General features: G+C 62.4%; 1 protein-coding gene across 2 annotated transcripts in view; it reads right to left on the bottom strand.

The window, feature by feature from the left end:
* The window catches only part of MGAT5B (alpha-1,6-mannosylglycoprotein 6-beta-N-acetylglucosaminyltransferase B), a 35,497-nt gene extending 24,930 nt beyond the window's left edge, over positions 1–10,567 (bottom strand). For both annotated transcript variants that reach the window (XM_008155013.3, XM_008155014.3), the window contains exons 1-3: positions 10,500–10,567; positions 7,308–7,420; positions 3,746–3,905 (exon numbers count right to left, since the gene is read on the bottom strand). In XM_008155013.3, the coding sequence (XP_008153235.2) occupies positions 3,746–3,905; positions 7,308–7,420; positions 10,500–10,567 (341 nt within the window). The remainder of the gene's footprint in view (positions 1–3,745; positions 3,906–7,307; positions 7,421–10,499) is intronic.
* Positions 10,568–17,883: the final 7,316 nt, after the last annotated feature.

Raw genomic sequence — 17,883 nt, 5'->3', positions numbered from 1 at the left:
CACGGGGAGAGGGCTAACAGGTGCCCCACCCCTCGCTGTGCCCGAACCCTTCCCATGGCCCTCCGTGGGGCACTGGAGCCTGGAGAACCTGCCCGGGTTCGGGAGGGAGCTCGCCCAAATCCCAGGAGCTCTGAGCTCGATGGGACCTCAGGACCTGCAGGCCCGCCCCTTCGGTACGGAGGGAACTGGGCCCGCCGGCTCCGCCCACTGCAGCCGCACAATAGTCTGTGTTCTCGGCGCGACCTGGCGTGAGAGCTTTCTGCACGCCTACTAAGCACCACAACCCGCCCCCCCCGGATCACAAGGAAAAGAAAGCCACGCCGGGCTCTGGCCAGCCCTCGAGGCGATCACCCACCCAGCCGGCCTTCCGACCCTGGAGGAGCTAGCGCCCAGGACGCCCGGGGAAGGAGGGGTAAATTCCAGCTCCTCCCATGATTTACGAGGGTTACATTCAATTAACGGGGTATCGATTTCTGCACAGCTGGCCAACGTGCCTGCTGGGAGTTGTTATTTTATTATGAAACTGAGCGCTTTCCTTTAAAAACACGGAGACTCCCGCACCCAGGTGCCCGCAGACACGGGGAACCCCCCTCCCCTGCGTTTTCACTGCTCCCTTCTCGGCCCTTCTTCACCCCCATCCAGAGCCCCTGGTGCTGTAGGGGCTCCGGACAGATGACCACGGCCTGCCAGCCCCTCCCCCAGCAAGAACTGAGATGACTCCTCTGTCCGCACCAGGAAATATGCATACATGTGCCAGATAGATAGATAGATGATAGACAGGCAATAGGTAGTTGATAGATAGATGGTAGATAGATGATAGATGATAGATGATAGATAGATGATAAATGATAGATAGATAGATAGATAGATAGATAAATAATAGATAGATAGATAGACAGATAGATAGATAATAGATAATAGATAATAGATAGATGATAGATATCTTCCCACTTTTGGTTGGAACAGAGCTGGAGTTGGGCTGGGGATGTGTAGAAGCATTTTTGAGTTGTTGTTTTTTTAAATATATTTTATTGATTTTTTACAGAGAGGAAGGGAGAGGGATAGAAACATCGATCAGCTACTTCCTGCACACCTCCCACTGGGGATGTGCCCACAACCGAGGTACATGCCCTTGACAGGAATCGAACCTGGGACCTTTCAGTCCGCAGGCCGATGCTCTATCCACTGAGCCAAACTGGTTTTGGCAATTTTTGAGTTTTTAAATAAAGCTTATTTTCAAAACAAAAATTTAAAAAAAAAACACAAAAACCCTTATCTTACCTTAGCCAGTTTGGCTCAGTGGATAGAGTGTCGGCCTGCAGATTGAAGGGTCCCGGGTTCAATTCCAGTCAAGGGCATATGCCCAGGTTGTGGGCTCAATCCCCAGTGGGGGGCATGAAGGAGGCAGCCAATCAACGGTTCTCTCTCATCATTGATGTTTCTATCTCTCCCTTTCCCTTCCTCTCTGAAATCAATACAAATACATAAAAAAAAAACAAAAACCCTTATCTCATTCCCCACAGACAGGAATTTTGACGTATCTCCTTTCTGCCGTCTTCTCTGCAGTGTTTTCTTTCTATTCAGTTTCACACACTATATAACCCACCCCTATAATTACATAACTGCTTTTTTCACATGTTCCCTTACCATTAAAATCCCCGCACGTCTGCCCTGGCCGGGTGGCTCGGTTGGAGCGCCGTCCCCCTACACCGAAAGGCTGAGGGCTCAGTTCCCAGTGCGGGCACATACGCAGGTGGCGGGTTTGATCCCCGGCCAGGGCCCTCACAGCGGCAACTGATCCATGTTTCTCTCACATCAATGTTTCTCTCTCGCTCCTCTCTCTCTCTCTTCCTCTCTCTCTAAAGTCAACAAAAACATATCCTCTGGTGAGGATTAAAAAAGGAAAAAAAACACCCTGCCTTTCCCCATCAACACACTTGTCTGGCGAGGCTGCCTACGCCCGCCGAGGGAGGTGCCGTCCGTGTCTAACCTCCTCCTCCCCGAAGTCGGGCTCAAACTTCCTGGCGCCGTTACACAGGCCACAATGAGCTCCGTGTCACCAACTGGCCCCGGAGCGAAGTCTTCCTAAGACGGAGTCCCGGGATGAACTGCCAGGTCGAGGGTGCGACCGTGCTCCCGATTCTGCGCCCACGGCAGCGGGCGTCCGGGTGGAGGCGCCCAGGGTCCCAGAGTCAGCCCAGCCACCATGCGGGGAGGAGGGAGCAAGCCCGGGAGCCGCCCGCTCTCTCTCCGGAGCCAGAGCAACTGCCCGAGACGGACGGCTCTGCGGCGGGCTCGGCGGGCTCGGCGGGCTCTGCGGGCCATGATGGATGGTCGCTATTTCCCTGACTGGAGCTGGGAAATGGTGTGTGCTCCCACACACACACACACACACACACACACACACACACACACACCCCCCCCCAGGAGATGGAGGGCAGGCAGGGAGGGAGGGGCAGGCCGGCCGGGAAGACACCCGGACACACACTGAAGGTGCCTCTATGTAAACTTCTAAGACTCTGGCGGGCCGGTCAGCGTGGCTCAGGGGTTGAGCGTCGACCTATGAACAGGAGGTCACGGTTCGGTTCCCGGTCAGGGCACAGGCCCACGCTGCGGACTCGATCCCTGTAGGGGGCGAGCAGGAGGCAGCCGGTGGATGATTCTCTCTCATCATGGATGTTTCCGTCTCTCTCCCTCTCCCTTCCCGCCTCTCTCCTCGGAGATGCCCGGGACTCTGGCTTTTACATCACCACACTGGCCGAGACGGAGCTTTCCTGCAAATTGCTCTAAGTGTGGATTTCAAACACAGTTTTCAGCAGGAAACACTTTCAGCAAATGACACCGGCCGAGGGATAGCTTTTCCCAAAGGGCGTCGCGGTGTCGGTGATTCCCCAGCAGCGAGAGCACACGGCAAACCCGCCTCCCAGGAGCGGACGGTCGGGCGCCGCTCATCTCCCGGGGCTGGCGGGCCCGGCGCCGCCCCCACAGCCGCACCAGGGGAGGGCGGGCAGGACTCCCAGGGGTGATGTTCCCCCCCCCTCCTTCCCCTCTGAAATCAATAAAACAATACTTAAAAAAAGAAAAAAAAATGGACAGAGCTCCAAACTGCCGGGAGGGGGGGCGGGGACCGAGACCCCGCGCCCTGTGCCGGAGCGCGGGTGTGCGAGGCGCAGGGGCAGAGCACTTAGAAGGCTCTGGAAGCCTGGCTCCGAGTCCAGGAAAGCACTCGTCTCCGGGGAAGCAGCTCAAGGGCCCTTCCGCTCCCACCCGGGATGTTTTCTTAAAAAGGAGGAAAGACGGGCACCGACGTGACACGACGTGAACGCTGTCGAATCTGGGGACGCAGAAAGGCGCCCTGGGTTGCATGACCGCGGGGATCTTATTCTTTTTTTTTTTTTTAATATATTTTATTGATTTTTTTACAGAGAGGAAGAGAGAGGGATAGAGAGTTAGAAGCATCGATGAGAGAGAAACATCGATCAGCTGCCTCCTGCACACCCCCCACTGGGGATGTGCCCACAACCAAGGTACATGCCCTTGACCGGAATCAAACCCGGGACCCTTGAGTCCACAGGCCGACGCTCTATCCACTGAGCCAAACCGGCTTCGGCATTACAGTTTCTCCAGAATAAAAAAAAGGGGGTGTCCGGCTGCTCCCCCGCCCCCCTCCCCCCCGCTGAGCTCTAGGAGTGCGTTTTGAGGCTGCACACCGGGGCCCCCCCCTCCCCCGCTCCGTGCCCCTCACCTGTCCAGGGCCAAGTGCCCGTGCCCATGCCCGTGCCCGGGCGCGCGGTGCAGCTCGCTGCTGTTCTCCAGCCTGGCCAGCGCGTCCACGCGCTTCACCATCAGCTCCAGCAGGTCGCTCATCTTGCGGAGGACACCCCGGGACTCCAGCGCCCCCGTCACTGCGGGCAGAGGGGGGTCAGTCAGAGGACGCCCCAGCAGCCTGGGGCCGCCTGAGGCCGCCTGGTCTCCAGGCCGAGGTGGCTCAGACCCCAGCCCCACTCCTGTCTCCCCAGGAAGAGGACGGGTCAGGGGAGGGAGCCTGCCCCGCCCGTCACCTGCAGGCGGGAGCCAGCCCTGCTGTGTGGCACTGGGAAACCTTTCAGCCTCTCTGGGCCTCAGCTTGGCCTCAGCAGAATCGAGCTTAGCCGTAACCTCGGCCTGGGGGATGGCAGAGAAGGCCCAGGAGTGGGGCAGGTACCTCAAAGGCCCCCGACGCCAAGCTCCGCACGAACTTGTGGATCCGGCTTCCATGCACCCCGCACCTGAACCTCCACGTTCCCGGGCCCTGGTCTCCATCCGCCACTCGAACCTCTAGGACGTGGGGCCCAGGACCGCGTCCCCTCGCCGCCCGCATCCCTCCCGCTGGCGCCCAGACCCCCTGCAGGACCATCCAGCACGTGTCCTGGCTCTCAGGCGGGTCTCCGGGTTCCCAAAGACCAAGTCCAGGGCCGAGGGGCAGGGGAGACCTTGCGAAGAATAAAATGAATGAAAACGAGGTGCGTCAGCCGAGATCGCATCCACCAGCCGGGGGTCTCCGCAGTTTCCTTCCTAATCACCCCCCCCCCTCCCGTCAGCGCCACACGTGCCCGGTGGGAGCGCAGGCCTCGCCTCCTTCCCAACGAGTCTTGCGAAGGTCTGACACCGCCCTCCACGCGGCCCACAGGCGCCCATTCCGGGCGCTGCTCCCAGCTCAGCCCCCTGCGGCCCCGAGGACCCCGCTCTGAGTCTCTCGAGACAAGTGAGCCGTCAGTGGACTCCCCGAAGCTTCTGGGGTTTCCGGGAAGGGTGGGGGCACCTCAGGCTGGGGTCCTCAGAAGCAGACCCCAAAACAAAGGGTGAACCAGCAGGTGTGGACCCGACTCAGGGTCCCCCTGGCGGGTGAGGCAGCTGGGCCGGCCACGTGCACCCCCTCTCCACCAGTCCCCGCTCCAGGGGTGCTCCAGGACAGCCACGTTCCGGTCCTTCCATGGGGGGCAGGAAAGGCCCTGCGGCTCATGGGCATGGGCATCGGGAGGGAGGAGGGGAGTGAGCATCAAGAGACAGGGCCCCTCTCCTGCCGCTGGGTCCGCCAGGCCACCCCCATCGCCGGGACCCAGACCCGAGCCCCCTCCCCAGCTGCTGGGGCCCAGGGGCTGCTCTCGCTGCCCACCGATGGCGCGGGACCCCGGAGCTCCTGAGGCCTCAGAAGGCAGCCCCACGTGATCTGCTCCGGACAAGGCAGGGGGAGCCGGCTTCATGCCGCCGCTCCGGCCGCCCTCCCCGCCCATGTGACTGGCTCCCTGGACGCCACCACCGGGGACTGTCCGCAGAGCGAGGCCTGCCGCGCTGCCCGGAGTCGCCTCGCCGCGCTTGGCGTCAGTGACATTGAAATGCGTTCACTGCGCGGCCCCAGTGCCACAGCGCAGAGCTCACACGTCACCCATTTCCGTGTAACGAGCAGCTGGGACGCCAGGTCCACGGGGCCCCTCGCACTCACACACGGGGTGACTGTCCACCGGCCCCTCCTCTCCAGACACGAGCTCTGTTCCTCCGCCTCTCCGTCCTCCCTCGTCCCCCCACCCTTCCCCAGTGCCCCCGGAAACTGAAGGAGCCCCTCAGCAGGTAAGACAAGGGCCTCAGACACAACATCGCATCCCCTGTCGTCAGGAGGAGGTGAAGTCCTTAAGGGGCCGAAGGGCCGGAGGCAGGAGGCAGGTGGGGCTGGGCTGGGAGGGAGGACACGGCCCTGGGCCCCGCCAGGCCGGCTGCGGTGGGGAATCGGGTTAGACTCCCCCGAGCTCGGCTCCCGCAGCCTCCTCCCTGCGCCCGACGCCTTGGTGAGTGTGCGGAACGTGGGATGAGGTGTCTGTCACATCCTCCCCGGACTAGAGAACGTGTCAACAGCGGGAGGGACTCTGCGTATTAGAGTCGGGGTCCTGACGTTCTGGGGGAGGGGGTGAGCGGGAGGAGGCAGGAGGGCCCTTCCGGGGGCGGGTCAGGTGACCTCCAGTGTCCCCCACGCTCTCCCCCAGAGCACCCTCACAGCTGGCCCGGCCGCCCTTCCCGCCGCGATCCTGGCGTCTCCGGCACAGGAACCCCGGCACCTCCTCGGCCCCTCGTCTGAACGTCCCACCTCACACTCAGCTCCGCCCGCATGTGCCCGGGGCTGGTGCCGGGGCTGGTGCAGCGGCCGGCTGGGCCCATCAGCATGACTCTGAACGCTCCTCGCTCAGTCCCGGAAGCAGATGTGTCACCCCCCATCGGGGGAGGGAAGAAAGGCGGGGGTTGGGGGGGGGAGCAGTCTCTGCGAGCCAGAGGCGGGATCAACTCACTACCCGCGGGCGAGGATGGCTAATACACCTGACACTCCCGCCGGCCGCGGTGGATGAAGGGGTGGATGAAAGCGAGGGGATGAGTGTAACGGGGCACAGAGGCACAGTGAGTGCCCCCTGAGGACCCCCTCGATGACAGGACAGGGGAGCCAGTCAGCTGAGCCAGAGGGGAGGGGAGAGGATGTTCTTAAAAGAGAGCCGTCCCAGAGGGGCAGGGAAAGCCCACTTGCCTCAGTTTCCCCACTGGCCCTGTTCCCCTTTCCCGCGGCTGACCGAGGCCGCGGTGGCGCCCTGGACAGGAGGAAGGAGCAGCCCGCCTGGGGAGGAGGCTGCCGGGCACCACCCATCGCACCACGTGCTGCGTGAGCCCCCCTCACCCCACCCGAACACGGCCATTGCTCTCCTCTCTGAACGGCCAGCGGCACACAGCAGGCCGACGGGGAGCGGGGTACGAGCCGGGTCCGCCATCCCCAAGGCCCACGCTCTGAACCTCCGTCCACTGCCTGGCAAGCAGCACGCGGGCAAAGAGCCGTGGGACCCCGACTGTGCCCGGGAGCTCAGAGAGGGCACACGAGCCCCGACGGGCCTGCCCCCTGCCCCCTGCCGTGGCCACAGCCTGGGCCACAGGCACAGAGAGCGTGGACCTCAGACGCCGGAGGCACATCCCTCCTCTCCCCCTCCCCCTCCCACTAACGAAGCAACACAGGCAGCTCTTCCGACGCCTGGGCGACTGGGCGACGCGGCTCAGAGACCTCCCCTGGCTGAGAGCCCGGGCGAGAGGAGAGGGGCGACCGCAGCCGGGACCAGGTCCATGCAGCAGAGGTCCCACAGCCCCAGCCGAGGCCCCTCTCCCCCACACGTCCACTGGCGAGGCGGCAGGATGCCTGGAACAGGGCCCCGGAGGGCCCTTCACTCTGGGGGGCTCGCAGGCCTCCGTCCTCCCCCACAAACACGCGCACCGACTCCCGATGCCCCTTCCCCAGGAGCTACCTTCTGTGCGGATGGTGAACGGGGAGTCCCCCGGGCGCCGGGCGGAGAACTGGCCCCCCAGGGACGCCATCAGGAAGCAGAGCGAGAAGAAGCCGATGCCCAGGACGAAGAGCCTGCGGGGAGAACAGGGCGTCAGTGAGGCCGCCCCACTGGCTGCACAAAGCGGGGGGTGGCCGGGGGAGGGGCAGGTCAGGGCCGAGCTCGGCCAGGTCTCCCATCGTCACAGGAGAGACAGCTCCACCACGAGGAACCGCGGAGCTGCCGCACGCCGTGAGGGCCAAGGACGCACACCGAGGCCGGAGGTCAGGCTCCTCAGCCAAGGCCCTGAGCGTGGTCCCCAGACCACGGCATCGGCGTGGAGACGCGGGAGGCTAAGTCCCTGAGCTGCCCCTGGGGCTACTGGTCAGACACTCAGGGCGGGGCGGGGGGGGGGGCACTGTGCTTTCTGAGCTCTCGGCCACGCTGAGACCCGCTGGAGTCTGAGAACCATCCGTGTAGACGGGTTCGGCCGGACCGGGGCCAGCCAGAGGGCAAGGCGAAACCCACCCGGAGGCCATCCAGCCTGGCCCGCTCGGCCCTGGGCACAGGCCTGGCCGCGGCAGTCCGTCCTGGGTGTGCGACCACCGCCTTATCCCGTTCAAGGGGGCGGGGTGTGCCCCCCTCACTACCGGGCGGCAAGATCTAGCAGGGCAGGGCCGAGTGGCGCCCTCTGGGCCCAGACGCTCCCTGCCCCCCATCGTCACCAGCAGGCACAGGGTCGCTGATCAGTCCGTGCCGGGGCCTGGTCAGTGTGAGCCAACCCCTGTTTGTGGGTGTCACGCGGGCGTGTGCTGTCGCAGAGGTCCGGAGAGCGGGCTGTTCAAGCTCAACACCCAGTGACCGGCTATTTACCCGGTGCCAGCACCAACATCGGCACCAACGTCGGGCCGGGACAGCAGGGAGCCACCCTCAGGTCCCCAGCCCCGGCCCCTGCAGCTTCCGTTCCAGGTCCTGGGCCCAAACAGGAGAACTGCGCTCCCCGCATAGTCCTGGGGTGGCCAGAGGCGGCAGCTGTTCTGGGATTTTATCTTTTTTAAAAATATATTTTTTTATTGGTTTCAGAGAGGAAGGGAGAAGAGAGAGAGAAAGAGAGAGAAAGAGAGAGAGACATCAATGATGAGAGAGAATCATTGATCAGCGGCCTCCTGCACGCCCCCCGGTGGGGATCGAGCCCACAACCTGGGTATCGAACCGGGAATCGACCCGTGACCTCTTGAACTGGGCCATGCTGACCGGCTGCTCTGGGACTTTAAATCGATCCAAGAACTGGATGAACTAACAGAGCTGAAAGGGGATCCCTCCGCCCGCCCCCCCCCCCCAGGCCAGGCTAAGGAACCCCATCTCACATGGAGCCACGCTCACCATGGGGAGCCCCCCAATCACCCCAGAGGCCTCAGCCCTCTCACCGCCACCCCATCCACAATCCCACGTGTGTTCGTCTCTCCGTGCAGGACTGGCGTTATGCATCTTAATCTCCATTGTTGGAAAGTGGCAGAGCAGTGTTTAATTAAAATCTGGTCCATTAAAGAAAACACATCATTGCCGAAGAAAATAAAAGCGCCACAGAATTCCCACCCAGGCTGAAAGGAAGCTGCTCGAGACTAAGTCAGAGAAGGGGCAGCACCCAGACGCCCAGAGGGGCCTGGAGCTCCCCCCCCCCCTCCCCCCCGCAGACAACAGGGAGGACAGCGAGACGGCACAGGGACCCGGCTTCGCGCTGTCCACCCTCCAGGCCCCGCTGGGGCCAGGCCCTGGGATCCCCCCGCAGCCGGAGGGGCCGTGTGAGAGGAGGTGGTCGCACACCCAGGAAGGTCCTCCCAGCCTGAGGGCAAGGCTGGACCCTCGGGTTCCTCTCCCTCACTCCCCGCCCCCTTCCCCGGCCATGGGCCGCCCTGGGAGCTGGGATCCTGAGCTGCCAGGGCCCACAGACCTGCCAGGAGCAGGAGTCTAGCCTTGAGCCAGAATTCCCCCCACACCTCCCTGCGTCTCTGCCAGACCCCAGCCTGAGGCCAGCGCGCCTGCCCTTGGGGACTGCATGTGGGAGCGACATGGCTGGAGGCTGCCCCATCTGAAGGGACACACAGAGCCACGGAGGCTGCGGGTCTCTGGCCCAGGGAGACCCTGAGGGGAAGGGGAGGGAAGCCTGTGCACCCCCCGATCTTCAAAGAACCAGGGCAGGGCCCCAGGGATGCAGCGGGGAGACGGGGTTCCTCAGCCTGGCCTGGGGGGAGGGATCCCCTTTCAGCTCTGCCAGCTCGTCAAGCTCGGGTCAGCGGCTGGATGGCAGGGCAGATGGGGTGCGGGGGGGGGGGGCGGGATGAGACAGGGTGAGGACCCCCCCAACAGCCCGGGTCAGCTGGAGGTCAGAGGGTTTCCTGCGGAGCAAGACCCCTTCCGAGTGCCGCTCCCTCGGGAACCCAGGTCAGGGCTCCTGAACGCTCCCCTTCCCCAGCCTCAGGGTCCTCCCGCACCCCCCAGACAGTGGGGGTACCCGTGGCTCCTGCCTTCCAGGGGGCGGTCCCCTCAGCGGCACACAGGCCTGGGATGGAGGGATGAACTGCAGGAGAGGCGGGAGCCCCAAGAAGCAAGGTCTGCTCATCAGGAGACCTCAGGGGGTGGGCCCCCTCAAATTCAGCCCCTCCCAGAGCCCAAGCCGCAGGCTCCTGGACCCTCACCAGCAGCCCAGGCCGGAGTGCGCTCCCCCTGACCCCCCTCTCCTCTGCCCGCATTGGGGGTTGAATCCAATCTCAGGGGCTCCTGTTGGAGACAGCCCACACCCCACTTGGAGAGGGGAGTGCTCGCTGAAGGGGGGCCCGGGAGAAGGGGAGCGCTGACCAGGGCTCCAGGGCCGAGAGATGCGGGGCCAAGAACTTCGACGCCAGGTCGGGGCGTCCGCCAGGAGGGGCAGGGCCCGGAGGGGAGGGGAGGAGCCCAGGACCACAATCCGGGGCCCCCTGCGCCATCCCCGCCTTCGCACCCGGAGCCTCTCCAAACCAGACCCACTCGGACACGTCTCAGCACTGCACAGCCCTCCCCGCGGGAACCGAACCCCGGCGCCACCGGCCGCCGCCAGGGCTGGTCGCACAGGCCGCCCCTCGGCCACCGGCACGCACCCCGGCGGGGGCTGACCCCGCGCGCCCCGGGGAACTTTACCGGAACGGTCTCAGGGTGACCAGGCATCTTCTGACCATGATCTTCCCATCGGGGTTGACTGTGATCATCGTTCAAACTCGTGCGGGCGGGGAGCGAGGAGCCCGGGCGAGGCCGCGCGCCCCGTCCCGGGCCTGTCCCGCCGCGTCCGGGCCGCGAACCCGCTGCGGGCGAAGCCGAGTCCGAGCGAGGCGGGGTCGGGGCCGCGGGGTCGGCGGGCGGGGGAGGGAGCGCGGCTGCCGGGGGCGGCGAGGGCGCCCGGCCGGGCCGTCTCTGCGTCTCCGCTGTCCCCGCTTCACATTTTGGGCGCCGGGAGGCGGCGCGCCCCCAGGCCGCCGGCCGCGCGTGTGCCCGCTCGGGCTCGCTCGCTGGGCGGGACGGCGCCGCGCGCAGACGGGCTCCCCGCCGCGGGCGCCCTCATCCCGGGCCCGCGCCCTCGGTGCCGGCTACAGGCGGCCCCCGGCCCGCGCCCTGGGCCCCCGCGCCTCCGGCCCGCGCCGCTCCCCGACCCGGCGCCGCTCGGCGCCCATGGCTCTCGGCGACGGCGCCCGGCCCGCCCCGCCGCCCGTGCGCTCGGGTGTCCGCGTCCGGCCCGCGCCGCGCTACGCGGGGAGGCGCCGCATTGTTTCCTCGGAGGCGGCTCGGGACCCGCTGCCCGGCTTCCTCGGCGCGTCGGCGCCACCTCGTGGCGGAGGCCCAGCAGCGCGCCCTCCGGGCCTGGGCGGGGCGAGAGGACCGCGGCCGGGGTCACGGAGCCTCCCTCCGGCGGCACTGCACCGGCCCCCGCGGTCCGAAGCATCCGGGCCGAGCCCCAGGACCGAGCGCTGCGGGCGCAGAGGAGCCGGCGCGGGGAAGAGACGCCCTCTCGGCCGGTGCCGGGCCTCCCTCCAGCCTCGGCCTCGGTCTCCCCTGTGGCCTCTGCACCCGCCCTGCACACCCTCTGATTTTGCTTTGCAGCCTCCGCCCACCCTCTGGCCCTCTCTGGTCAGACACTGCTCGGCTCCCCTCGGCTTTCTGATCCAAGTCCAAACACGCCTGTGACCACAGGCTCTTGCGGAAGCGGGGCGGCCGTGTGGGCCCCAGTTCTGACCTCAGACCCTCCGGTGACCATGGCTGGGTGGCTGGTCCCAGTCCTCCCTTTTCCGCTGTGAAATGAGTGACTGGAAATGCGCTGAGGCCCCTCCATCTCCATAAAGGCCTTGTGTGCCCTCCTCCCACCCACCCCTCCGCTGCTTCCCAGGTGGAGACTGGGAGCCCCAGGCTGGGAGGAGCCCCGGCCCGGGATGACCCTGAGGGCCTCTCCAGCCCAGAAGGGACCCTACAGCCTGGCTTAGGGGAGGAGGAAGCCTTTACTCTCGTCCACCGGGCCCTGGTCCCCTCCAACCAGGGCCCCCCCCCCCAGCCCCTGAGCTGCCCCCTAACACCCTCCCCCCCGCATCCCGCCAGCCCGCTCCTGAGCCATTTTGCTCCATCAGCGACTCAAGCTCCTGCTTTTCCGGCTTATTCTCCATCAAAACCCACCGGCCCTGGTCCATGATCTCATCGCCTCGCTCTCGGCGAAGACGGATGATGAATGGGTGTTGGCGGACTACCGAGCTGCTCCAGGCGGTGACAGATTGGCGCCGGACAAGGACACGCTGGCCGGGCCTCCGTGCGGAAGAGGGAGGAGTGATGGCGGGAGAAGTGAGCGTGGCGGCAGGCTGGCTACCGAGCCGGAGGGCAGGGTCCGGCCTGGACTCTGAATACCTCGCGCCTGGCCATCCTCATCGACCCCGCAGCAGTCGTCCCGTCCCCGGGGTCACGGCCCAGGCACTCTCCCCGGAGGCTGAAACGGCCCTTCCAGTTGTGTGTGTCGCTCATGAAGGCTCAGGGGCGCATGTACACCTGGTTGGCTGGCACTTTAGGCCAAAGGGGAGGGGAGAAGACAGGTCTCCCCAAAGGAGAGCCGTCTGCAGGGGGGTCGTCTGAGAGGTGGCCTTCCCTCTGTCGGAAGCCGGAATTCAGAAGGCGAGCCCGGCCGGCGTGGCTCAGTGGTTGAGCGTCGACCTCTGAACCAGGAGGTCACGGTTCAATTCCCGGTCAGGGCACAGGCCCGGGTTGTGGGCTCGATCCCCAGTCGGGGGGCGTGCAGGAGGCGGCCGATCCATGGTTCTCTCTCACCACTGATGTTTCTATCTCACTCCCTCTCCCTTCCTCTCTGAGATCAATAAAAACATCAATGATGAGAATCATGGATCGGCTGCCTCCTGCACGCCCCCCGACTGGGGATCGAGCCCACAACCCGGGCCCATGCCCTTGGCTGGTACCGAACCTGGGACCCTTCAGTGAACATGGGCACAGCTGTTTCAAGAGTCGGAAGTCTAGGCTCCTCCTGGGGAGTCGCATGATTTTAAAACGTAGGCTCCGTTTTTTAAAACCTTGTGCAAGGTGATACAACCCAGTGGCAGGTCAGCCACCTGGGTCCCCGTGGGTGTGAGGAGGGCAGAGCCGGGGTCCACCAGCCCCGCCCACCCAGCAAGTCCTGGCTTTCCTGAAGCCCACCCCCCCACCCCCTCTTCCACTGCACAGACACCTCCCTGCCCCCTGGGGCGGGGGGTCAACACTCCTGGGTGCCTCTGGGGTCTCCCCGTCCCACTGTCTCCCCTCACGGGAGCCTTGGCTGCGGCCGCTCCCTTCCCCAGGCGGCGGGGTTGTTTCTGGGGAGGGAAGAGGCAGAAAGAAACAAGCCGTTTGCTGCTGTGGCCTCGGCAGCAGACACGCACTGAGGCGATAGGCCACCGTCCTTGGCTGGCGTGCGGAGCCGTAATAATGTCATAACAGCCCTGACCGGTTGGCTCAGTGGATAGAGCGTCGGCCTGTGGACTCAAGGGTCCCGGGTTCGAGTCTGGTCAAGGGCATGTACCTTGGTTGCGGCACATCCCCAGTGGGGGGTGTGCAAGAGGCAGCTGATTGATATTTCTAACTATCCCTCTCCCTTCCTCTCTGTAAAAAATCAATAAATATATTTTTAAAAATAATGTCATAACAGCCTTTACTGACACCACGCACAGATCACCCACAGGCGGGCGGGCGGAACCAGCGGCCCCCACGGAGCCGCGGCCGAGCCTTGCTGGGAGCCCGAGGGGAGAGCTCTGGCCAATGCACCTCTCATTCCGCCGTCTCACAGCTCAGGCCAGTCCTCCCCTCGGAAAGCAGCTCGGCTGGGCGGAGGGGGCGGGGGGGCATTTATTTATCCCAGAAGGCCATCCGCTGCACAGCCGGGAGCGCAGCCATTGTGCTTGCCCTGTGCTGTGGGACGTCAGCTGCTGTGTCTGTGTGTGTGTGCGTGCGTGTGTGTGTGTGTGTGTGTGCGTGTGTGCGCGTGTGCGTGTGTGTTCATGGGTGGGCAGGGAAGCCAGGACAGAACAGACAGGGGTCCCTCCCACTGGACCCCATCCCAGCACCAGAGACACAGGCCAGCCCCTCCTTTAACTAGACCCTGCGGTTCCATTTACTGAGCACCTGCTACACGCCAGGAAGTGCCCAGGACTCCATGTCACGTGTTTACTGTGCTGCTTTATTTCAATGTGCTTTAGCGGGGCAACATTTTTTTTTTTTTAAATCCTCACCCGAGGATATTTTTTCTATTGATTTTTAGAGAGAGTGGAAGGGAGAGGGAGAGACAGAGAGAAACACCGATGTGAGAGAGATACATCAATTGGTTGCCTCCCACATGCCTCCAACCAGGGCCAGGAGCCTGCAACCGAGGTACGTGCCCTTGACCAGAATCGAACCTGGGACCCTTCAGTCCGCAGGCGTCATGACGCTCTACCCACTGAGCCAAACCAGCTAGGGTGCAACTTTTTTAAAAAATATATTTTTATTGACTTAAGAGAGGAAGGGAGAGGGAGAGAGAGAGAAGAGAGAAACATCAATGATGAGAGAACCATGGATCGGCTGCCTCCTGCACGTCCCCCACTGGAGATCAAGCCCACAACCCGGGCACGTGCCCTTGACCGGGAATCGAACTGTGACCTCCCGGTTCATAGGTCGATGCTCAATCACTGAGCCCCGCTGGCCGGCTGACCCCATTTCTAAGAAATGTCCAGAATGGGCAGTTCCATACAGACAGGAAGTGGACTAGCGGCTGCCGGGGGCCAGGAGTGGAGTGGGAGCGGCTGCTCTGGGGCGGGGCTTCTTTCTGGGCTGACGAAAATGTCCAGGACGGGATAATGGGGACGTTTGCACAATCTTCTGATGATTCTAAACACCGCTGGACTGGCCCCAGCCAGTTTGGCTCAGTGGATAGAGCATCAGGCTGCGGACTGAAGGGTCCAGGGTTTGATTGCAGCCAAGGGCATATGCCTGGGCTGCGGCCTCGATCCCCCCCAGTAGGGGGCGAGCAGGAGGCAGCCAATCAATGATTCTCTCTCATCATGGATGTTTCTCTCTCTCTCTCTCTCTCTCCTCTCTCTCCCCCTTCCTCTCTTAAAAAAAAAACAAAAACAAAACCCGCTGGACTGTACACTCGAAAGGGGCAAACTTGATCTGAATTCTGTCTCAACAATGAAGACACTTGCCCATGGGGACTTGTCAGTATAGAGGAGAGCGGGTTTGAGCCCAGACCCTGCCTCGGAGCGTGCCCCCTCACCCCCCGTTGCTCTGGGCCCTTGCGGATTTGCACACGCAGCACCAAGGCGCCCCGTGGACCAGGCGCTGAGTAAGTGCTGCTTTGCTGACGGGCAGAGGCTTAAAGGAGAGACAAGGCTTAAGGGGCACAGGACGGGGGCCCGGCCCCAGGTTCCCAGCGTGAAGATGCCCCTTATTCCAGCCTGTGACCCGCTGTGCCCCCTGCAGGGCCTCTAGCGTGCTATTTCGGGCATTTAAAACTTCCCCCCGTAGCCCGGCCGGCGTGGCTCAGTGGTTGATCGTCCACCTATGAACCAGGAGGTCACGGTTCGATTCCCAGTTGGGGCACAGGCCCAGGTTGCGGGCTCAGTCCCCAGTGTGGGGTGTGCAGGAGGCAGCCGATCAATGACTCTCTCTCATCATTGATGTTTCTCCCTCTCCCTCTCCTTTCCTCTTTGAAGTCAATAAAAATACATTAAAAAAAATAAAAACAGCCCTGACCGGTTTGGCTCAGTGGATAGAGCGTCGGCCTGCAGACTCAAGGGTCCCAGGTTCGATTCCGGTCAAGGGCATGTACCTTGGTTGCGGGCACATCCCCAGTGGGGGGGTGTGCAGGAGGCAGCTGATCGATGTTTCTCTCTCATCAATGTTTCTAACTCTCTCTCCTCTCCCTTCCTCTCTGTAAAAACATCAATAAAATATATTTTAAAAAATAAAAAAAAATAAAACTTCCCCCCTAGGGCGGGTGCAGGCCAGAAGGGGTCAGTGTGGCAAAAGGGGGATGTATGCAATACTTTCAACAATAAAGATTAAAAATAAAGAAACTTTCCCCATAGAACACAGTCACCGGCCCTTTCTCTCCCCGGCTCCTCTCCTCCGACTGATGAGAAGGAATTTAACGAAGTGGCCCTGGCTGCCGGTCTAATTTGATAAACACACAGTTGGAGCTGCTAATGAAGCCGTCCGTCATCCCAGGCCTCGGCAGTGCCGAGCTGAGGGCTCTCCTTTTAAATCGGTTTTCAGGAGGATAATGAATTGGGTCTCGTTCAGGAATATCAGCAAAGGAGGCGGCTCGGTGAGGTGCCGCCCAGGGAAAGGGGACGCCTCTGGGGACGTGTCACCTCGGCAGGAACTCTCCTACAGGACCCCATCCCCTCGCCTGTCTGGCCCACCTCCGGGGCGGGGTGGGGAGGCGGGGTGCGCCCGGAACTGCACCCCGCTCGCTCCCCCGCTTCCTGGAGCAGGAGGTGTTTCGTGTAACTGTCTAGGAACCCGGTGGGAAGCCTGGAGAATCCTGGCCCTGCTCCTCGGCCGGACGAAGCCGGAGGGCGTTATGCCAAGTGCGGTAAGCCAGGCAGAGAAAGACGAGTCCTCCATGGGGTCCCTTCTGTGTAGGATCTCAAGTCGAACCCATAGCCCGGCCGGCGTGGCTCGGTGGTTGAACATCCACTCATGAACCAGGAGGTCACGGTTCGATTCCCGGTCAGGGCACATGCCTGGATTGCAGGCTCGATCCCCAGTGTGGGGTGTGCTGGAGGCAGCCGATCAATGATTCTCTCTCATCACTGATGTTTCTAGCTCTCTCCCTCTCCCTTCCTCTCTGAGATCAATAAAAAAAATATTTTTTTAAAAAAAGATAAAGTCGAACTCATAGAAACAGAGTAGAAAGGTAACGCCAGGGGCGGGGGGAGGGGCGGGGAAAGCAGGGAGCGGTTGGTAGAAGGTGCAAAGGCCCAGCTGCATCATGAATCAGGTCCCTGGAGGTGACGTGGGCAGCACGGGGCGGAGGTGAAATTCGCGAGGGGACGTGGGCGTTCGCAGGAGAGAAGGTGCCAGAGGCGAGGGATGTGTACGGGGGTCAGGGGGGGAGCCTTTCGGCGTGACACACGCATCACAGCGCCACGAGGCCCACTCAGAGACATTGCCCTTTCGTTTGCCAGTTTCACCTGAGGACGGCTGGGAAAGGGCCGTGTCTTGGTGGTGGTGTTGGTGACGGTGAACACAGGCCGAGCCACTTGCAGGTTCAATTCCCGGCCAAGATCATGTACTTCAGCCCGGCCATCGTGGCTCAGGGGTTGAGCGTCCACCTATGAACCAGGAGGTCACGGTTCGATTCCCGGTCAGGCCACAGGCCCGGGTTGTGGGCTCGATCCCCAGTGGGGGGCGTGCAGGAGGCAGCTGATCAGTGATTCTCTCTCATCATGGATGTGTCTCTCTTCCTCTCCCTCTCTCTCTGAAATCAATAAAATTACATTTTAAAAAAAAATCACGCACCTTGGTTGCAGGTTCAATCTCCAGCCGCAGTCAGGGCACATGGGGAAGCCACCAGTCGATGTGTCTCTCTCACATCGATGTTTCTCCCCCTCCTCCCTCCATTTTTTTTTAATGTAATTTTATTGATTTCAGAGAGGAAGGGAGAGGAAGAGAGACACATCCATGATGAGAGAGAATCACTGATCGGCTGCCTCCTTCCACTCTCTCTAAAGATCGATGGAAAAATATCCTTGGGTGAGGATTTTTAAAAAAAGAAACAACCAAGGAATTCATAAATAAGTGGAGCAACAAACTGATCTCTTTCTCTCTCCCTCTCATCAATCAATAATAATAATAAAAAAAAATCTTTTTTTAAAAGAAAACCTCACCCCAACAGCAGAGAGCGAGTTAGAAGCCAGGGAGCGGCGAGTGTGTGTCTGCATTGAGCTGACTGGGGGAGGCCTGCGGGGCCTCGGCTATAATTAGGGAAACTGAAGTCAGGCTGGGTGATTGGGGGGCTGTGCTC

This window comes from Eptesicus fuscus, chromosome 20 (assembly GCF_027574615.1).
Source record: "Eptesicus fuscus isolate TK198812 chromosome 20, DD_ASM_mEF_20220401, whole genome shotgun sequence".
Lineage (NCBI taxonomy): Eukaryota > Metazoa > Chordata > Mammalia > Chiroptera > Vespertilionidae > Eptesicus > Eptesicus fuscus.
This window is presented reverse-complemented; position numbering and strand designations above follow the sequence as displayed.